Below are 22817 nucleotides of genomic sequence, written 5' to 3'. Positions count from 1 at the left end.
CCACTTGTACTGACGTGACGTTCTGCATCCCCTAGGGACACGTAAGGTTAGCTTGGCACAGTTTTACACAGAGCCCCTCCTGTCCACATGGGCCCAGGGAGGTACGGGGAGTGAGAGAAGGTGAGCCACGCAGTCATTGACATTACACTACACTCGGCCACAACCCTGACAGGCTGAGAGTCCCCTTTCACTAGCCCCAGTGAAACAGAACCTTATCAGCCCGGGAGGACGGCCACCAGTTCCTTGTTCGATATACGCCTGGTCCATTAACAGGGTTATATCGGGCCAGAAAGCCGACCCCATTAGCATTTGAAATTAGGCCGAGAAACAGATATGTGGATTCGTGGATGGAGATAAAAGAGCAGCCCAAGGTTAAATTATATATTTAATCACCTTAAGGGCACACTAGACAATACACTATATATACACAGTGGTTATGCATATATAATGGTCAGATATGCAAATACAATAGTGGTAGGACATAGGGTATAAACAGAACATATAGTCAGTGTGGTGCAGTGACCCATGTTACAGCTGGGGGGTGCTGTATGTGCTCCTTGGGATACGCATGGAAGCATAACAGGGTTTGTGAAACATGGTGCGGCGTGATTGTAAATGGCCGGTATGTGTCGCAGAGGGAGTCTGCGCTGTAAGCCAGTATGGTTGTTCTGGGACCTGTAGTCCCACAAGTATTTGCTTAGTTTAAAGGGTGGCTTGCAGGGTTAGTCGGAGAGCTGAGCGGGACTGACTAACCACACACACCTCCCACCTAGGGGGGTGGTTACAGGTACATAATGTGACCAGGGTTTGGGTCACATGTTGAGCATGTATAGACCTGAATGGTCAGAGTGTGAAGTCCTGGATAGCCTGTGTGTTTGGAATGTCCTGGAGTGGACTGGATTCCTGGAAGTACCTGTTGAGGCTATGGACTGAAGGCCTGTGTATTAGAAGTGCCTGGGACTGGACTTCTTGAATGGCGCACAGACAGGCCGTATCTGCAGAGCCTGTGATAGCTACTGTGTTGGGGAAGCTACCGAACCTTTTGTGGGTCTGGACTATCTGAAGTGCCCTGGTCACAAGGACGGTGATCCCAGTTAGGCAGCTTCCCTGGGAACCCAGACTGACAGGAGTCAGTGTGTGGAGCAGGAGCTCCCGTAATGTAACTCCAGATAAAGCGGGCTACGGGCAGAAAAGTATTTGCTATTGGAACAGACTGTCAGTGGTTAATGTGTTCCATTGATGTATATAATGAATTGTTTGTGACGTGGTTTATGATTCCTAGTAAACTGGAATAGACTTTTTGTGAGAAACCGTGCCTGAGTGCTTTAATCCCGTTGCCAAGCGAGTGTCCCCAACCCACTCAGGGAGCGCTATCTCACATCAGTTACCAGTTAGATTAAAGGCCTCGCTTGCAGGTGAGGGGCTGCCACTTGGCAGGCTTGTGGTTCCCTCTGTGTGTGACTTGTCCTCACAACTTCCCAGAGAAAAAGCTATAGGAAATGCTGCACACAAGTATTAAACCCTATGGGTCACTCCCCTCCAGTTCTCTGGGCTTAACCTAAATCTCCTCCCCTGGAGGCTTGGAGATAAATCTCCCTAAACCTATGAAAGATCATAACTTGTTTCTGGGTGGTCCTGGGGCAGCGGTTCTGGCGCCATCGGATCCGACTGGGCCTCTGTTACTCATAGAGACTAAACACAATTTTGCTACCTAGATGCTAGTGGCGTTCTATATATCTCCCTTCCCGTGCATGTTAGAATGACTCGAGACCCAGACAGGCGCTTGCTCCTGTCTGGGGATATATGAAATATATACAATGTACAGCTAGGACATATAGTATTTCCATAACTCCTTTATGAAATCCTAGGTGGCTGAACAAAGAACTCAGGCCGCATGGCTTGGATCCACAGGGGTCTTCCTGTAGAAGGTTGCATATCAACTGCTAGTGGGGGTGTGAATCCTTTGTTGATTGAAGCTGGCCAGGTGTCATGTTACCACAACATGTGCTGAAGGATTTTTTTTTATAATTCCATGTTCAATAGTATAGGGTTTAAAATCAACAAAAATTATTATATGGAAAACTCCATTAACCATTGATCTTAGTAAATAACAAACTGTGCCTGCGAACCGTGGTATTCACTTTAGCCACTACAGCTATTGGATAACAAATTTTTATTACATGCTGTATGTCTAACTATATGTGTTTGCAATAAAAAAAGATATATTCAAAACAACAAACACATACTGTATAGTTAAACATCATACATCATCATAAAAATGCTGCACAAGACAAAGTAAACACCCCTGGTGGTGTATTGCTATTGAGATTAAAATTAACATGAAAAATCGTCTCTGCGCTATATAGTGTGAACATGGGCGGTATTTAGTCCTATAAGATACCATCCACACTAATCCCCATCAATTGTGCAAATGTCTGCTTGATAAAATGGAATGTTAGTCACGCATAGCAAATTATTGTTTTAAATATATCCTTTTTTATTGCAATTTGCTATGAGTGACTAATTCAATTTATCAAGCAGGCATTTGCACAATTGATGATTTTTCATTTTAATTTTAATCTCATTAGCAATACACCACCACCAGGGGTGTTTACTTTGTCTTGTGCAGCTTTTTTTTATACATGTATGGATACACCTAAATAAAATGTGACAAAATCAAACTTATTGAGAATTTCACAAGAAAATCAATGGTTTGCTTGGTTTAACGTAACTTTATTCTTTCATGAGTTATTTACAAGTTTCTCTTCGCTTACAGCCATTGACATGTTGCAGAGGTTAACGCGTGAGGAGCTGATAGAAATTGTGTTGATGTCTGGTGAACGCAGTACCCGGGTCATTGCAGCAGATTTCAATGCAAGACACCCTACGCAAGAAAGCTGTCGCCATTCCCATGTTATTTAGGTGTATCCATATAAATGGCCCACCTAAAAAAAGTTGGCCTCAACACTGAACATAATGTTCTGTGTAAACTGAGGGTCCTGTTCCAAATTTTGTTTTGCCCATTCTGCAAATTCAGCGCGCCGATCTGGCATCATTCGAACATCCCTTCGGCGGATGTTAGCTACTCACAAATGGCGCCCTTACAAAATCCAGCTGCTGCAGCATCTCAACGAGGATGACCCAGATCGGCGCGCTGAATTTGCAGAATGGGCAAAAGAAAAATTGGAGAAACTTGTAAATAACTCATGAAAGAATAAAGTTATGTTAAAACCAAGCACACCATTGTTTTTTTTTGTGAAATTTTCAATAAGTTTGATGTGTGACATAACCCTCTTCCCATTGGAAAAAATAAAGTTGGATCCAAAATGGCCGACTTCAGACTTTTCATCTTGAAAACGTTTCCCCCCTCCCATATACTAATGTGCCACAAACAGGAAGTTGATATCACCAACCAATCCCATTTTATTTAGGTGTATCCATATACATGTTCCACCCTGTATATATGTCTTTGCACATGTCTCCCTTTGCCTAGAAGTCCTATAGGTGTGAATAGAGCGGGTAACAATATCTAAATTCTTATATACAAACACAGTTACACTGTCCAGTACCAATTACAATTGGATGACATTTCCCATGACTCTTCTCTCCTTTTAGCGGAATTTGAGCGTGACAACACGCATGACAAGTAAAATGTTTGCAGACCAATATCAAATGACAGAACAAAGGTCCAGTAAATTATATTCTACTTTTACCATAGGGAATGTGAGGGGTGTTGGTGGGTTCAGAAAATATCAGGAGACGAATCTCCAAGACATAAGTTTTGCCACCTATCCTCCCACCTATCCTCCCACCCAGAACTATAGCTAGGGGTTCAGCTTAAGGGGGCAGGGACATCTGAGCGGCCCCTAACCAGGTAACCCTGATTACAACTACAGTGGTGGCCCCTAATTGAGGGTATAAGGCGAGTCTCAGCAGATGACCATGATGATAGTGAAAATAAATCTTTGTACCACAACCAACACCAATTTATCTGGCATAAGATGACAAATTGATAACTGTGAGTCCTGCAGGACATATGAGTGATTACAGTACAGTTACAGATAGTGACGTACAGAAGACATTAGCTCAAACACTGAATAATGGCCTCACACTGTATGATGGGCTCCTCACCAGTCCTCACATTTTATCATTGCCAACCACACAGTATAATGCCCCCACAGTATTTACTACACTTTAAGAGGGCCCCCCACTGTATGAGGGCCCCCAAAATAGTCCCCACACTTTATAATGGCCCCCACAATAGCTGCCACACTGTATGATGAGCTCCTCACCAGTCCTTACATTTTTTCCCTGCCAACCACACAGTATAATGCCCCCCACATTAGTTACTACACTTTAGGAGAAGCCCCCCACTGTATGAGAACCTCCACAATAGTCCCCACACTTTATAATGGCCCCACAAAAGCTGCCACACTGTATAATTGCCCCTACAGTATCCCACAAACTGTATAATGGCCCCCACATTGGCTGCCACACTGTATAATGGCAATATAGAAGAATTCAGAAAAATATAACAAAGGAAACAGCCTTACCAACACCAGTCAGATCACAAATGCACGGGCAGGATGCAGCAGACCCCACTATAAAGGCAGGGGCAGCACAGGTGCAAACTACTGATAAAAGCAGCCACTCAAGACTTCCAGTTCCAGCGCTGAGGATGTACCAGGGCCCAAGGAGCAGCTCCCACATCAGACAGAAACCCTACTAACATCTGCCAACATATGCACCTCCTGGGCAAGAGAAAGACAGATTACCACTGGCCCCCACTCCAAGGCACCTATAAAGGTCAGTCACTCTATTCCTGGACCACTCCTGAGACCCACTCCTTTCCAGCTGCCCTCCCACTTGTGCAGCAACACCTGGAGGGACTGCACTCCCCACAGCAAACTCCACTGTGACTAAAGGCACAATCCTAGTAGCTAGACACACAAAACCTCCCCCCAGGAAAACACCACTTACAGGAGCATAGCAGAGTTCCCTTCCTTGTACCAGTAAAGGGGCCCCTAAAAGTGGAACAGCGACCAGAAAAAGCAGAGAGAAGAAGGTCTCTCCAGCAAGGACAGGGCCCCAGCAGGGAGGTTAAACACAGTCGGCTGGTCATTTCTCCTACGAAAACTGGTGACATCTGCTGGCCGCTACTGTGAACTACAACTGCTTTTCGCACAAGGAAAAGCTCTGCTGCCACCTAGTGGACCAAAATAAGAACTACAAGTACCTGCTTTGTGCTATAGGGAGAGGTAGAGCTGCCAAGAAACATAAGAATTGATCATTGATAATTCTCTGGAGAAAGGATAAACTGCAACAACAGAGGGCTCAGATGCTGACTCCATTTACATCACCAATTCAGCAAATGGATCGCTACGTGTTTCGTAGCTCACAAAAGCCAGAGAGCCCTAGTCAAACAAGCAGTGGGAACCACAGTAAGGGGGAAGACATCATGGACACAAACCCCACAGGAGAGGATGCTACTGCAACACACTCGCAACATAAAACCCATGGTGAGGAAGGTATTGAAGACCTAACTGAGTGTAGCAGGGAAGACCCTTCAAGATTGATAACAATAGACTATAACAAACTGGCGGCTGACGTGGCAAGTAGCATAATGCCAGACATCCAAAAGACCCTGGAACAGGCTGTCAAGAACGCCCTTCAGCACATTCAAGAGGAATTGAGCAAACATAAAGGACAGATAGAGGAGCTGAAGCAGAGGGTCTCACAACTGGAGGGTGATAACGTGCAGCTCTCCTCACAGTTGAAAGAGACAACTACAGAAACAAAACGTCTGTCTGAGAAGGTCGAGGACCTGGAAAACAGGTCAAGGCGCAGCAACTTAAGGCTAGTGGGGCTCTCGGAGTCAATCCCTGCAGCTGAACTGCAAAGACTCTGCGAAAGAGACCTACCAATGGCCCTGGGAATTAATCATGGTTGTAGTGTTGCAAGGGCTCACAGAGTTGGGTCAGATCTACGATCTCACAACCAAGGATCGGTGACCGGACGTTAAGACCACGTCAAGTAATCATGAAATTCCTGGACTATAATGATAAGTTTGACATAATGAGAGCATATAGAAGATGTTCCCGGCCAGTGACTTTGAGAGGGATGAAAGTCCTACTATTTGAAGACTATTCTGCGGAGGTGGCAAAATGCAGGAGAGCCTTTAGTAAAATATGTGCAGCACTCTATCAAGCAAAGAAAAAGCTTTGCACTGCAGTACTCGGCGACACTGAGGATTTTTCAAAACGAAGGGGAAAACCTCATCTACAACTCGCCAAGTGATGCAGAAAAAGATATGGAAAAAAATACTGCTAAACGCAAAAAACATCGAACAAAGAAGAGGCCGTGAGGAAGACCGCTTCCCCTCAACACCAAAGCCTGAGGACATATGACCAGCCCAGGTGAAGCACCATAGAAATGGACTCCACCATATACATCTTGCTCTTGACGGCTCTCCCCATCACCACTACACACACCTTTCGTACAAACAGGACAATGCCTCCCCAAGATGACAGAAGTGTCCATTGGCTCCATATTTGGGGGAAGGGACCCGGGTTTTGGCAGGGTGGAGGGGAAAGAGCTATGCAAAGGTGCTGCCCAGGGCGGAGAAGATGCAGATGACATTTTAACAATTATTTATGACATGTGGTGTGGGATATGTTTCTTTCCACAGGTTTTTTTTTTCTCTCTTTTTTCTTTTTTTTGGAGGTTCTTACTTCCCCAGAAAAAAGGAAAGTCTACAACGCTATTAGTGGTGTAAGAAGCTAGAAATACACTACAGCGTATTGAGAACTCACTGTTTGCTTGCTTTAAGGTTTTAATCTCTATCCCCTTTCATATCTTTATTGAGTCTTTTTTTCTTTCTTTTCGACCCTTTTCTAAACCACCTGAGAATCTCCCTTTAATCCGGAGAACCCTTAGAAGGAAAACAAAGCAAGAGGCAATAGGCAGTAGTGACAGTGATTATGAAGATCATCTCCTGGAACGTGAAAGGCCTAAAATCCCCGAATAAAAGAGTAAAGATACTGAGACATCTGAAAAGGTACTCGCCAGATATTGTTTTGCTTCAAGAAACCCATCTAAAGGAAGAGGATTTTTCTAGGCTCAACAAGCTGTGGGTAGGGAAAGTAGTGGGCTCAGCAGCTCAAGGTAGACACGCAGGGGTAGTGATACTATTCCATCACAATTTTGTATTTAATCTGCTATCCCTGGAGGGTGATGATCAGGGAAGATGGGTTTGGATCACCATAGAGCATGGAGGAGAAGTCTATTCAATCTACAATGTATATGGACCTAATGGTTCAAAGTCTTCTTTAATGACCTGGAGAGGAAAATTGTCTTGGACAACTCACCTCTGATAATTACTGGGGGAGACTTGAATACGGTTCACAATGGGGAGGACAGAAAGAGCCAGAGTTTGCTCCCTTCATGTCTCTCTCTCTCACCTCCTCTCTCTTCCATCCTATCTCCCTCTCTTCCTTCCTGTCTCTCTTCCCTCCTGTCTCTCTCTTCCCCTGAGTCTCTCTTCCCTCCTGTCTCTCTCACCTCCTCTCTTTCTTACCTCCTGTCACTCTCTCTCTTCCCTGTCTCTCTCACCTCCTCTCTTTCTTACCTCCTGTCTCTCTCTTCCCTCCTCTCTCACCTCCTGTCACTCTCTCTTCCCTCCAGTCTCTCTTCCCTCCAGTTTCTCTCCTCCTGTCTCTCTCTTCCCTCCAGTCTCTCTCTTCCCTCCTGTCACTCAAATTCAAATGATTTTTATTGGCAGGACTGAGTACATGTTAGCATTGCCAAAGCATATGGTAAAACTAGGGGGATGGGGTAGGGAGGCATATAGAGGTCCAGGATATATCAGGCTCCTTTTAGAGGATAGGGGACATGTCCAGAATGGGGTACAGGAGTCCATGACATATCAAGCTCCTCTTAGTCTGTGGCAGGCACTGACATATTCTGTTGCACTTTCCTCTTCCCCCACTATTATCGGTAGTTTCTCTTCCTCCTCCATGAAGGTGAAGTCTGGGAGGAGATCAGACAGTCTCTTGAGGCAAGTGTCCCTCACTGCTGAGCATTTGGGGCACCTCAGCAGGAAGTGGGCCTCATCCTCCAAGGCCTCCTGGGGGCACTGCTGGCAGAGTCTACTCTCTCTCTCCCCTCCTGTCTCTCTCTCTCTCCTCCAGTCTCTCTCAATTCAATTCAAATGAGCTTTATTAGCAGGACTAAGTACATATTAGCATTGCCAAAGCAAATGGTAAAATAATAGGGGGACTTGGTGGGGTATAGAAGTCTCTCTTCCATCCTGTGTCTCTCTCTTACCTCCTGTCTCTCTCTTCCCTTCTGTCATTCTCTCCCCTCCTGTATCTCTTTCCTCCTGTCTCTCATACTTCCTGTCTCTCTCTTCCCTTCTCTCTCTCTTCCCTTCTGTTTATTTCCTCCTCTCTCTCTCTCTTACCTCCTGTCTCTCTCTTGTCTTCTGTCTCTGGTTCCTTCTTTCTTAATTCTTCCTGGTTAACTCTAGCTCCACCCCTCCATGTAGCCCCGCCCCTACCATGTCACCCCCCACACAGGCTGAGCTGTGAGGCTGTAGAGGAGAGGGGAGGGAGCAGCTGTGAGGTGGTGATTCCTGCTACACTGTGTCAGGACTGCAGCACCGAGCGCTATCTGTCAGGGGTCTGCACAGCACCGAGCGCTGTCAGGCGTCTGCACAGCACCGAGCACTGTCAGGCATCTGCACAGCACCGAGTGCTATCTGTCAGGCATCTGCACAGCACCGAGTGCTATCTGTCAGGGGTCTGCACAGCAGCGAGCGCTATCTGTCAGGAGTCTAGCGCTGAGCGCTATCTGTCAGGGGTCTGCACAGCCCCGTGGGCTGTCAGGGGTCTGCACAGCGCTGAGCACTATCTGTCAGGGGTCTGCATAGCACCGTACGCTATCTGTAGTCAATGAGAGATCTTCCGGAAGAAGACACTGCTGCCGAAACGCGCGTTGGGGTGGGTGCTGCTGCGGTATACACAGGTATACACTCACTGGCCACTTTATTAGGTACACCATGCTAGTAACGGGTTGGACTCCCTTTTGCCTTCAGAACTGCCTCAATTCTTCGTGGCATAGATTCAACAAGGTGCTGGAAGCATTCCTCAGAGATTTTGGTCCATATTGACATGATGGCATCACACAGTTGCCGCAGATTTGTCGGCTGCACATCCCTGATGCGAATCTCCCGTTCCACCACATCCCAAAGATTTCATGTTGTTTACGCCAAATTCTGACCCTACCATCCGAATGTCGCAGCAGAAATCGAGACTCATCAGACCAAGCAACGTTTTTCCAATCTTCTACTGTCCAATTTCGATGAGCTTGTGCAAATTGTAGCCTCAGTTTCCTGTTCTTAGCTGAAAGGAGTGGTACCCGGTGTGGTCTTCTGCTGCTGTAGCCCATCTGCCTCAAAGTTCGACGCACTGTGCGTTCAGAGATGCTCTTAGGCCTACCTTGGTTGTAACGGGTGGCGATTTGAGTCACTGTTGCCTTTCTATCAGCTCGAACCAGTCTGCCCATTCTCCTCTGACCTCTGGCATCAACAAGGCATTTCCGCCCACAGAACTGCCGCTCACTGGATTTTTTTTCTTTTTCGGACCATTCTCTGTAAACCCTAGAGATGGTTGTGCGTGAAAATCCCAGTAGATCAGCAGTTTCTGAAATACTCAGACCAGCCCTTCTGGCACCAACAACCATGCCACGTTCAAAGGCACTCAAATCACCTTTCTTCCCCATACTGATGCTCGGTTTGAACTGCAGGAGATTGTCTTGACCATGTCTACATGCCTAAATGCACTGAGTTGCCGCCATGTGATTGGCTGATTAGAAATTAAGTGTTAACAAGAAGTTGGACAGGTGTACCTAATAAAGTGGCCAGTGAGTGTATATTGGTCTTACATTTTATGGTATTCCTATCCTTCCAGACTCAATACTTTGCTGCTACATATGGCTTTTGCACTCTGCTAATATTTATTTACATTGCACATCTGCACTTTACTTCTTATATGCATTAGTAGCGTGGCCTGGATATTTCTCACATGTAACCTGTTTTCTTACCGCGGTTTCACTCTTCAGTGTATCATTAATTTGTCTCTGCTCCTATATATTGTGTTTTTAATTGCTGTGCATTAATAAAGTCTATATAATGTTTCAGTAACTTTTGGTTCATTTGGTGCTTTTTTCTTTGGTATGATTCTTATAATTATGCACTGAACCTTATTCCATATATCCTTGCTCCATGTGTTAATTCCTTACTTTTGCTCTAAGCATTTTTTGGTGTGTGGTCAGGTATATAGGTGTATGCATATGCATATGTGTATATATATATATATATATATATATATATATATATATATATATATATATATACATACACATATACCGTATATACTCGAGTATAAGCCGACCCCCCTAGTTTTGCCACAAAAAAACTGGGAAAACTTAATGACTCTAGTATAACGCTAGGGTGGGAAATGCAGCAGCTACTGGAAAATTTAAAAAATAAAAATAGATATCAATAAAAGTAAAATTAATTGAGATATCAGTAGGTTAAGTGTTTTTGAACATCCATATTGAATCAGGAGCCCCATGTAATGCTCCATACAGTTCGTGATGGGCCCCATAAGATGTTCTATACAAAATACACTCCATAAAGTTTATGATGGGCCCCATAAGATGCTCCATATTAAAATATGCCCCATATAATGCTGCAAAAAGGTTAATAATGGCCCCATAAGATGCTCCATAGACACATTTGCCCCATACAGTACTGCATAAAGGTTAATAAGGGTCCCATGAGATGTTCCATAGACACATTTGCCCAATATAATGCTGCACAAATGTTGATTATGGCCCCATAAGATGCTCCATACAGACACTTGCCCCATATAGTACTGCACTAACGTTGATTATGGCCCCATAAGATGCTCCATAAAGATATTTGCCCCATATAGTGCTGCACAAACATTCATTGTGGCCCCATAAGATGCTCCATACAGACACTTGCCCAATATGCTGTTGCTGCGATAGAAAAAAAAAAAATCACATACTCATCTCTCGTTGCTCAGGCCCCCGGCACTTTCAATATTCACCTCTTCTCGTTCCGGCGTCGCTCCGTCTTCAGCGTCCTCTGCACTGACGTTCAGGCAGAGGGCGCGCACTAACCACGTCATTGCGCCCTCTGACCTGAGTGTCACTGCAGAGGACGCGGAAGACGGAGCGGCGCCGGAACGAGGAGAGGTGAATATTGCGCAGCGCTCCCCCTCCCCATTATACTCACCTGCTCCCGGCGTGGTCCCTGGTTCTCCGGGCGCTGACAGCTTCTTCCAGCATTGAGCGGTCACCGTTACCGCTCATTACAGTAATAAATATGGGGCTCCACCCCTATGGGAGTGGAGTCGGGTACAGATTCATTACTGTAATGAGCGGTACCATGTGACCGCTCAATACAAGAAGAAGCTGCCGGCGGCAGGAGAACCAGGGACCGCGCCAGGAGCAGGTGAGTATTATATTAGACAGCTGCGCTCCTCCTCCCAGGCCGACCCCTGGGAATGACTCGAGTATAAGCCGAGAGGGCACTTTCAGCCTAAAAAAATGGGCTGAAAATCTCGGCTTATACTTGAGTATATACGGTATATATATTTATACACACACACGTGATCAAGATTGTTGGTACTAGGGTTGAGCGAAACTGATTGGACATTTTCAAAAGTCGCCGACTTTCAGCAAAGTCGGGTTTCATGAAACCCGACCCGATCCCACTGTGGGATCGGCCATGCGGTCGGCGATCTTCGCGCCAAAGTCGCGTTTCATATGACGCTTTCCCCGCCATTTTTTCAGCCAATGAAGGAGCGTGGGCAGCGTGATGACATAGGTTCCGGCTTGAGTTGTGCGGCGTCACAGGGGGTAAAACCGCCATCTTAACGTTTGGGATATAGCGATTTGCACAGTGAAACACAAACTTTGCAGGGATGGAGGAGAGAGAGAGAGAGAGAGAGAGAGAGAGACTTTACTCCCCCATTGACTTACATTGGGTTTCGTGTTTCGGTCGGATCACCGACTTTTGTAAATAATCGGCCGATTTCAACCGACCCGACTTTTGACAAAGTCGGGTTTCGCGAAACACGACACGAACCTGAAAAAGTTAAAGTCGCTTGACCCTAGTTGGTACCCCTCGTTTAATGACAGAAAGACCCACAATGGTCATAGAAATAACTTGTATGTAACAAAAAATAATAAATCAAAAATCTATTAAAATGAACAAATGAAAGTCAGACATTGCTTTTCAACCGTGCTTCCACAGAATAAAAAAAAAAAAAAAAAAAAATTAAATAGGCCTGGACAGAAGTGATGGTGCCCCTGAAAATAATGTGGCAAAAGGGACATGTTAAATCGAGGTGTGTCCACTAATTAGCATCACAGGTGTCTACAATCTTGGAATCAGTGAGTGGCCTGTATAGAGGGCTACAGATAATCACTGTGCTGTTTGGTGATATGGTGTGTATCACACCCAACATGGACCAGAGGAAGCTAAGGAAAGAGTTGTCTCAGGAGATTAGAAAGAAAATTATAGACAAACATGTTAAATGTAAAAGTTATAAGACCATCTCCAAGCAGCAGGGCCGGACTGGCCATCGGGCATTTCTGGCAAATGCCAGAAGGGCCGATGCCTGTAGTGGGCCACTCGATCCATTCTTGGTGTCAGGGAAGTCTGTAATAGCTAAATAGTTACGAGGAAGCTAAAGGACCTTCAGTGATGTCATGAGCATGTGATCAGTCACATGCATGTGTAGGCGGGATCAGAATATCAGCAGGGCTGGAGGTCACGTGCTCTATTCATCACAGAGATGGATGTGCCTGCACTGCAGTGCCATCTGGGATGGGGCACCGCAGGAGAGTGATAATGCGTGGGGGCGCTGCGGTCACCTGACCAGGATGGGGGTAGGAGTGCTCATTAACCCCTGCAGTGCCGGACAGGTGTGTGAGGTACCACAATAGTGACTGCAAGACCCCAATAGGAGCCGGCATCAAGCGTGTAATGCGAGGAGCTATGGTGATGGTGAACTACAGATACCAGGAAGGGAGCCTCTGCGTGCCAAGCAGTGTAGAAGTGTCTGGGACAGGGGTGTGAGAAAAACACAGCAGAAAAAGGGCAGCTGTACCATCATCAGGTCACAGTACTAATGCACTGCAGCAGCTGCCACAATAAAAGGGGCAATGAACTGGTGAGAGTAACCAACATGGAGGGGTCTGCCTAGTAATATAACTGCACTCGGAGGAGGTGTGTATAGGGCGCTTGTCACATGCAGCCTGGTACTTTCCCCTCTGCCTTCAAACATGCCACCATCACACCCATCCTCAAAAAAGCTAACCTTGACCCAACTGCTATGCCCAGCTATCGCCCCATATCACTGCTCCCGTTTGCTTCCAAAGTCCTTGAGCAGAATGTCCATGCTCAACTTTCCTCCCACTTTTCATCTAACTCTCTCCTTGACAACCTCCAATCTGGCTTCCACCCCCTCAACTCCACCGAAACTGCTCTGACCAAAATTACTAATGACTTACTCACAGCCAAAGCTAACAGACAGTTCTCCATCCTCCTCCTTCTCGACCTGTCCTCTGCTTTCGACACAGTCGACCACTGCCTACTGCTACAGATTCTTTCTTCCCTTGGCATCAAAGGCCTTGCCCTGTCCTGGATCGCCTCATACCTTTCCGACCGCACATTTAGCATTTCCCACTCCCACACTACCTCATCATCCCGCCCTCTCTCTGTTGGAGTCCCTCAAGGCTCTGTCCTAGGGCCCCTACTTTTTTCCATCTATACCCTTGGCTTAGGACAACTCATAAAGTCCCATGGCTTCAAGTACCACCTGTATGCAGACGACACTCAGATCTACCTCTCTGGCCCAGATGTCACCTCTCTGCTGTCCAGAATCCCGGAGTGTCTATCAGCCATATCCTCCTTCTTCAACTCTCGCTTCCTAAAACTCAATGTAGACAGAACAGAACTCATTATCTTTCCCCCATCTTGTGTATCCCCCCTACCTGATCTATCTATTATGGTAAATGGCATCACGCTCTCTCCCGCACCTGAAATCCACTGCCTCGGGGTAACTCTCGACTGCCCTGTCCTTCAAACCACACGTCCAAACTCTTGCCACCTCCTGTCGCCTCCAAATCAAAAATATTGCCAGAATCCGTCCCTTCCTCACCCCACAATCTACTAAAACTCTTGTGCATGCCCTCATCATGTCCCACCTCAATTACTACAACACCCTCCTCTGTGGCCTCCCCAATAACTCCTTTGCACCACTCCAGTCTGTCCTCAACTCTGCTGCCCGGCTAATCCACCTCTCTCCTCGCTTCTCCCCTCTGCAAATCCCTCCACTGGCTCCCAATTCCCCAACGAATCCAATTCAAACTACTAACACTGATCTACAAAGCCATCCACAACCTGTCCCCTCCCTATATCTCTGAACTAATCTCCCACTATCTTCCCTCACGCAATCTTCAATCCTCCCAAGACCTCCTACTCTCCTCCGCACTTATTCGTTCCTCACACAGTTGGAGCGCCCCCACTGCCGCAGGTCCGAGGGGTACCCGGTACCGGGCCTCTTTGAGTCTCTGTTCTGGGGTTGTCACGGTGGCTAGACCCGGTCCGCGACCCTGCCGAGGGGCGTACAGCGATAGAAGTAGATAGTGGTGGTGGTGCGGTGCAGTAAATAACGAGGACACAGGGGTGCAGTCTCTTTACCTCTTTACTGAAGATCTCTGGGTCCTCAGTCTGGAATCCGGATAACCAGGCTGCGCAAGTCCGGCCGGTCCAATGGCACCTCCAGAGTTCTCTTTGCAGGTGGAAATCTGTGCCTTCCTGCTAGCGCTATGTGTTGTAGTCCTTCCCTGCAGTGCTTACGGAAAGTACCCCACAACTGTTGTGTCTGTTTCTGATGTTCCTTCACAACTCGATTAGATGATGTTCTGCTAATCTCCCATCCCTCCCGATGTTCTGGTTGGGACGGCACCCGTATGACGGGTAGGCTCGGAGCTCTTCCGGGACCCTAGAGTCGCCCCTCTCCACAGGTTGCCCCCTATGTCTTCTTAGGTGATTTGGTGTGAGACAGCCCGCCTATGACTGACTGTCCTGCGTTGGTTTGAAGTATTGCTTGGAGCTAGATATATAAATACTTCCTCGGCGTTCCGGCCACCGGTTGTGCGCCTCAGTAGGATGTTGCCTCGGTCTTACAGCACGACTCCTACTGGTATTCTCCTATTTGCTTCGATCTCGTTTCTCACTCAGCACAATCTATCTCGCTTCTTATCCTTTCTTTGGGCACCGCCGCTATTCTGTGCAGGCACGGTCCCGTGACGTTCTTCCTTGGAGCCAGGTCTCCATCAGGGTCCCAAACCTGACAGAGGCCCTACCGAATCTTCCCCTGCAACACCCTCTGCCACAAGGTGTTGCCTGGTTCCCATCCAGTCAGCTTTCTCTCTAACTTCCTGCCTGACCCCCAGTTTTACCAGTATGTGAGGAGTGGCCTAATGAATAGAACCCTTAGCTCCCCCTGGAGGCCCGACTGTGAAATGTATTGGTGTCTGTGATACCTGGTCAGATGAACTCCTTCAGTGCCATCAGACGTACCATGGCTCCCCTTAGTGGCGGAGCCACAGTACTGCAACGACCAGGACTCTGGGGCGCTGCACTCCCCCCCGGTTAAATCCAGTACTCCGGGACCGGGAAGAAAACGACAATACAGGTTAGCAAAAAGACATACAATATTTGTGAGTGCAATAACAATAAGCATATTTGAACAAAGCTTCCCTTTATGGGAGGTGAGGACACTTGAACGTTACAAACATGGTTAAACATTATAAATTACAGACTATAAATAACTTCTGTTACCCAACCGGGTATTCTACTCAGTGCAAATTTTTGAACAATACTTCAACATTGCCTTTAAGGACGTACACTCAGCATCCACCAAAGACCTTCTTATAATCACATTATAAGGCAATTAACTACATTCTCCTTCTTTAAGTCTGCAGGACCGCCTGTCCTAACTGCACCAGACCTTCTGCCTCTCCTTTCTATACAGGACCGCCCCTTTCAGCCCGGGCCTACTGCCTTTTCAACTACTATACACAGTATAGAACATAACATACTTTCAGTTTAAGAGCACTGAGCCATCTCTATATGGCTCCTAGGAGGACTCACTGACTAACCCCTACGGGTTCACTTTCTGTCCTCTGTTTGTAACACATTATTAAACACTTTCTTTACAATAAACTAGTTTTCTACATTTAACTTTTTCATGCCAACATTATTACTCTCTTTCAAGTAAGCATCATCATCACTTTCTCTTGCCATGACATTATTGCTTTCTATCTGTCCTAAAGCAATACCGTTCTTAAGTGCAACACGTGAATGTCCCCTTTAAGAAGGGACCAAGTCTTTATGAGGTAGCACGGCTTCTCAAGCTACCAGTCCGTACTCAGCAAAGGCTCCGGTGCGGTATCTTCGCAAAGAGTCCTTCTTTAAGTAAAACCAGTAGGGAGCACCTTTAAGAAGGTGCAAACTATATACAAGAAGTTTGTATCATGCACTGTTCATGATTGCGGCAGTTCTTGATAACGTAGAAGAAAATAGAAAATAACCAAAAAGCAGTAGGGATCCCGGGTCAACAAAGGGATCCCTTTAAGAGTTAACCCTAAACGGGTTTAGCAGCAACACAGTAGAACGGTAACTATTTACAATCAATAAAGCATTTATGCTTACTCAGTCTTCTAGTGCAGGGGATGGTCTCCTTCCAGGCCTCACCCGGCCAACGGGTCGCCTTGGTATAGCAAGGACCGGTCCTGGCTCCAGCAGCGACAGGATCCCACGTCGGGATGCCCTCCTTGCTTGTGGACGAGCGCGACCCAGAGGCACGCGGTGGACCCGGATCTCTTGAGGCTCCTCGGGGGCTGGTTCCGGCACCTTCGCTGCAGAAGGCTCATCCTCCAGCGTTCCAGTAGCAGCCTGCAGGGCGACGCACCGCTGGACGCCTCGGGCTATCCAACCCGTTCCACCCGTTTCCCTCCTCCACCGGGTGTAGGTCACGGCGTCGCCAGGCTCCAGGTCGGAGTCATACCTTCCCCCGCAGGGCTCGACTTCCCCACGGTCAACACGGACCTGCAGTGGCTCCCCGATCTCCTGGATAACTCCCCTTCCGTGTCGGGAGTTGAAGGATACCACCACACCCCAGTGTGACGGCGGGGTTTCTTCCACGCTGGTCAGGTCAATCTGGGCTGCAGGCTGGGGTCTGTTCCGCCAGGCTGCCATTAGACACCGCAGGTGTTCTGCCTCCGGCAGGATCCTCAGGCCCTGCGCCTGCAGCTCACACTCTGCCGCGGCCTGGATGGAGGAAGCAGGGGACACTGGAGACAGGCGGACCTCCGTAGGTTGGCCCAGCCGAGCGATCACACGGGCGTCGGCTTCCAAGCGGTAGGCTATCTGCCGGGCCTCGGCTGCAGCCACACACTCCTCGGACGGCGGCCGAGGGGGTCGGCCCATCGTCGGCTCCGCAAGGGTCAGCTCCCGCAATGATGGTGTATCCGGGGCTGCATCGAGTTGCGCAGCCTCCCGCTGAGTCTGGTCATTCCCACACGGTGCTCCCGGCGTCGCCATCTTCGCTTCCTCTCCAGTGTCTTCTTCCCGCGGTCTCTTTCGTGGGCGGCCCCGTGTCCATGGTCTCCACCCTCCAAACAGGATCAGGAGGCGGACCTCGGCTGCTGACTGACACGTCCTCAGGACACAGAAGTGTTTAGACTGGGCGGCCATTATCTTTCGCGCTCTCCAGCTTGTCTACGCCCACTCCACGCCCCTCTTCTTCTCCTGCGCTTCTCCTCAGCGCTGCAATGGCGGCGGTTTTGGCGGCAATCCTTATAGTAATGGCAGCACACTGTCTTTTCAATAAAGTACAGTCCAAGCACAGTAAATCACAGTTCCAAGGCACACATGACCTGATTCTTCAGGCTTAAGTAAATCCTGTTCGTGACGCCAAGTTGCGGCGCCCCCACTGCCGCAGGGCCGAGGGGTACCCGGTACCGGGCCTCTTTGAGTCTCTGTTCTGGGGAGTTGTCACGGTGGCTAGGCCCGGTCCGTGGCCCTGCCTGTCAGGGGGACGTCCGGTGGAAGAGTGGTGAATGATGGTGTGGTTGTGAAGTGCCGGTCGCAGTAAATAACGAGGACACAGGGGTGCAGTCTCTTTACCTCTTTACTGAAGATCTCTGGGTCCTCAGTCTGGAATCCGGATAACCAGGCTGCGCAAGTCCGGCCGGTCCAATGGCACCTCCAGAGTTCTCTTTGCAGGTGGAAATCTGTGCCTTCCTGCTAGCGCTATGTGTTGTAGTCCTTCCCTGCAGTGCTTACGGAAAGTACCCCACAACTGTTGTGTCTGTTTCTGATGTTCCCTCACAACTCGATTAGATGATGTTCTGCTAATCTCCCGTCCCTCCCGATGTTCTGGTTGGGACGGCACCCGTATGACGGGTAGGCTCGGAGCTCTTCCGGGACCCTAGAGTCGCCCCTCTCCACAGGTTGCCCCCTATGTCTTCTTAGGTGATTTGGTGTGAGACAGCCCGCCTATGACTGACTGTCCTGCCGTTGGTTTGAAGTATTGCTTGGAGCTAGATATATAAATACTTCCTCGGCGTTCCGGCCACCGGTTGTGCGCCTCAGTAGGATGTTGCCTCGGTCTTACAGCACGACTCCTACTGGTATTCTCCTATTTGCTTCGATCTCGTTTCTCACTCAGCACAATCTATCTCGCTTCTTATCCTTTCTTTGGGCACCGCCGCTATTCTGTGCAGGCACGGTCCCGTGACGTTCTTCCTTGGAGCCAGGTCTCCATCAGGGTCCCAAACCTGACAGAGGCCCTACCGAATCTTCCCCTGCAACACCCTCTGCCACAAGGTGTTGCCTGGTTCCCATCCAGTCAGCTTTCTCTCTAACTTCCTGCCTGACCCCCAGTTTTACCAGTATGTGAGGAGTGGCCTAATGAATAGAACCCTTAGCTCCCCCTGGAGGCCCGACTGTGAAATGTATTGGTGTCTGTGATACCTGGTCAGATGAACTCCTTCAGTGCCATCAGACGTACCATGGCTCCCCTTAGTGGCGGAGCCACAGTACTGCAACGACCAGGACTCTGGGGCGCTGCACAACCACCTCCAAGATTTCTCCCGAATAGCCCCCATCCTGTGGAATTCCACGCCTCAACACATCCGATTATCCACCACCCTCGGATCCTTCAGACGGAACCTGAAAACCCATCTCTTCAGGAAAGCCTACAGCCTGCAATAACGATTCTGCCACCTCACCAACCACCCAAGCTGCCGCCTCACCAACCACCTGAGCTGCCGCCTCACCACCACCAGAGATGCCGCCTCACCACCACCAGAGCTGCCGCATCCCCGACCTTCTGTCTCTTCCCCAGTATCCCGAAGAATGTAAGTCCGCAAGAACAGGGTCCTCTCCCCTCTGTACCAGTCTGTCATCGTAAATGTGTGTACTGTAAATGATATCTATAACTCTGTATATAACCCCTTTCTCATGTACAGCACCATGGAGTTAATGGTGCTACATAAATAAATAATAATAATAATGCTGCGTCACTGTCAGTGGCGCAATCCTGCAGTATTCTGCATCGTCACTGGTCCACCTCCTACAGCTATGGGTATATTCTGTGATGACTTTACTTAAATTACCTTTGATTCGCTTTGATAACATCTGTACTCCTATTTTTCATGATATATTGTGTTGATGTATTCTTTATATTGGTGACAGGATAGGGGTGCAGGATGGGAGAGGCACATCACAGGATGGGGGCACAGGATGGGAGCAGCACATGACAGAATGGGGGCGCAGGATGGGAGCAGCACATGACAGGATGGGGTGCAGGATGGGAGCAGCACATGACAGGATGGGGGCGCAGGATGGGAGCAGCACATTACAGGATGGGGGCGCAGGATGAGAGCAGCACATGACAGGATGGGGGCGCAGGATGGGAGCAGCACATGACAGAATTGGGGGGGCGCAAGATGAGAGCACCACATGACAGGATGGGGGCACAGGATGGGAGCAGCACATAACAGGATGGGGGCACAGGATGGGAGCAGCACATGACAGGATGGGGGCGCAGGATGGGAGCAGCACATGACAGGATGGGGGCGCAGGATGAGAGCAGCACATGACAGGATGGGGGCGCAGGATGAGAGCAGCACATGACAGGATGGGGGCGCAGGATGGGAGCACCACATGACAGGATGGGGGTGCAGGATGAGAGCAGCACATGACAGGATGGGGGCGCAGGATGAGAGCAGCACATGACAGGATGGGGGCGCAGGATGGGAGCAGCACATGACAGGATGGGGGCGCAGGATGAGAGCAGCACATGACAGAATGGGGGCGCAGGATGAGAGCACCACATGACAGGATAGGGGTGCAGGATGGGAGCAGCACATGACAGGATGGGGGCGCAGGATGGGAGCAGCACATGACAGAATGGGGGTGCAGGATGGGAGCAGCACATGACAGAATGGGGGTGCAGAATGGGAGCAGCACATACCAGAATGGGGCGCAGGATGGGAGCAGCACATGACAGAATGGGGGTGCAGGATGGGAGCAGCACATGACAGGATGGGGCGCAGGATGGGAGCAGCACATGACAGGATGGGGGCGCAGGATGGGGGCACAGGATGAGAGCAGCACATGACAGGATGGGGGCGCAGGATGGGAGCAGCACATGACAGAATTGGGGGGGCGCAAGATGAGAGCACCACATGACAGGATGGGGGCACAGGATGGGAGCAGCACATAACAGGATGGGGGCACAGGATGGGAGCAGCACATGACAGGATGGGGGCGCAGGATGGGAGCAGCACATGACAGGATGGGGGCGCAGGATGAGAGCAGCACATGACAGGATGGGGGCGCAGGATGAGAGCAGCACATGACAGGATGGGGGCGCAGGATGGGAGCACCACATGACAGGATGGGGGTGCAGGATGAGAGCAGCACATGACAGGATGGGGGCGCAGGATGAGAGCAGCACATGACAGGATGGGGGCGCAGGATGGGAGCACCACATGACAGGATGGGGGTGCAGGATGGGAGCAGCACATGACAGGATGGGGGCGCAGGATGAGAGCAGCACATGACAGAATGGGGGCGCAGGATGAGAGCACCACATGACAGGATGGGGGTGCAGGATGGGAGCAGCACATGACAGGATGGGGGCGCAGGATGGGAGCAGCACATGACAGAATGGGGGTGCAGGATGGGAGCAGCACATGACAGAATGGGGGTGCAGAATGGGAGCAGCACATACCAGAATGGGGCGCAGGATGGGAGCAGCACATGACAGAATGGGGGTGCAGGATGGGAGCAGCACATACCAGAAAGGGGGCGCAGGATGGGAGCAGCACATGACAGAATGGGGGTGCAGGATGGGAGCAGTACATGACAGCATGGGGGTGCAGGATGGGAGCATCACATGACAGGATTGTGGCGCAGAATGGGAGCACATGACAGGATGAGGGCACAGGAAGAGAGTAGCAAATGACAAGATGAAGGTGCACAAAACAGGATGAGGGCGCAGGATGGGGGCTGCACATGACAGGAAGGGGGTGCAGGATGGGAGCAGCATATAACAGGATGGGGGCGCAAGATAGTAGCAGCACATGACTAGATTAGGGCGCAGGATGGAAGCAGGACATAACAGGATGGAGACCATATACCAATATAAATGCTAGCCACCCGGACGTAAAATGGGTTCAATGGCTAGTATATATGTATATATATATACAGTACAATGGAAGATTTACCCTTCTGCAGTTTATTGTAAAAGAATACAAACTTCTGCTGCGCCGGCGTCTATTATTGTCTTTATCTCTGCCATCACGTCAATAGCGCTACAGAGGATTAGCTGCTGAGCTCCTCATTGGCGGCAGCACTATTGACGTGACATCAGAACTGTAGATACTGGATCTGTAGATTGTGAATAAAGTGCAGTTTTTTATTCACACAAACAACGTGGGAGGTAGTGCCATGTGATGTTTTATCGAAAAGCACTCAGCCCAGTGTTATTCTATGGTGCAGAGCAGTTCAGCGATTATTTTCTCATGCTGAATTGGCATGAGAGAACAATGGCAGCATACTCTATTCAATCACACCTCCATACAAGTCCATGAGTCTTGAGTGAAACATCACACTGCACTCGGATACCACCCCAGTGCCATCCGATATACACCGAGTGACGCCATGGAGGAGACGGAGTAGTTTCTCCATCTCCTCCATTACCTGTCTCGACGTGTATCGGACTGCACTGTAATGACATCCGAGTGCTCTCTGATGTTTCACATGCATCCATAGACTTGTGTGGGTGTGAGTGAGACAAGTCTCTGTGCCAATCGCAGCATGCAGCGATTCTTCTCACATGCCGAATCAACATGAGAAAATAATCGCAGATCTGAGCTGCACTAAAGGATAACACTGGGCCGAGTGCTATACGATGTTTTATCACATAGCACTCAGCAATGTTATACACTCATGTGACCCCGGCCTTGGAGCAATAAATAGGACTTAGCTGTAATACTGGATTATGTAATCTTGTTACACTCACATCACATCTTGTGACCTACAGGTGCACAAATATATTATATTTTCACCATGCGACAAGTGGGCCTGTGTACCTTCAAATGCCAGGGCTGAATTTTAGTCTCAGTCCAGCCCTGCC

At 48.9% G+C, this 22817-nt stretch overlaps 1 protein-coding gene across 1 annotated transcript in view; it reads right to left on the bottom strand.

Annotated features, from left to right (window-relative positions):
- LOC143786179 (uncharacterized) overlaps positions 1-22817 on the bottom strand; it is a 74756-nt gene that overhangs the window by 9930 nt on the left and 42009 nt on the right. The window contains 1 exon segment of the mRNA XM_077275468.1: positions 4981-5206. Within this exon segment, the coding sequence (XP_077131583.1) occupies positions 4981-5206 (226 nt within the window).

The sequence above is a fragment of the Ranitomeya variabilis genome, chromosome 7 (assembly GCF_051348905.1).
Source record: "Ranitomeya variabilis isolate aRanVar5 chromosome 7, aRanVar5.hap1, whole genome shotgun sequence".
Taxonomy (NCBI): Eukaryota; Metazoa; Chordata; class Amphibia; order Anura; family Dendrobatidae; genus Ranitomeya; species Ranitomeya variabilis.
The sequence above is the reverse complement of the archived record's forward strand: the minus strand, read 5'-3'. Positions and strand labels throughout refer to the sequence as shown.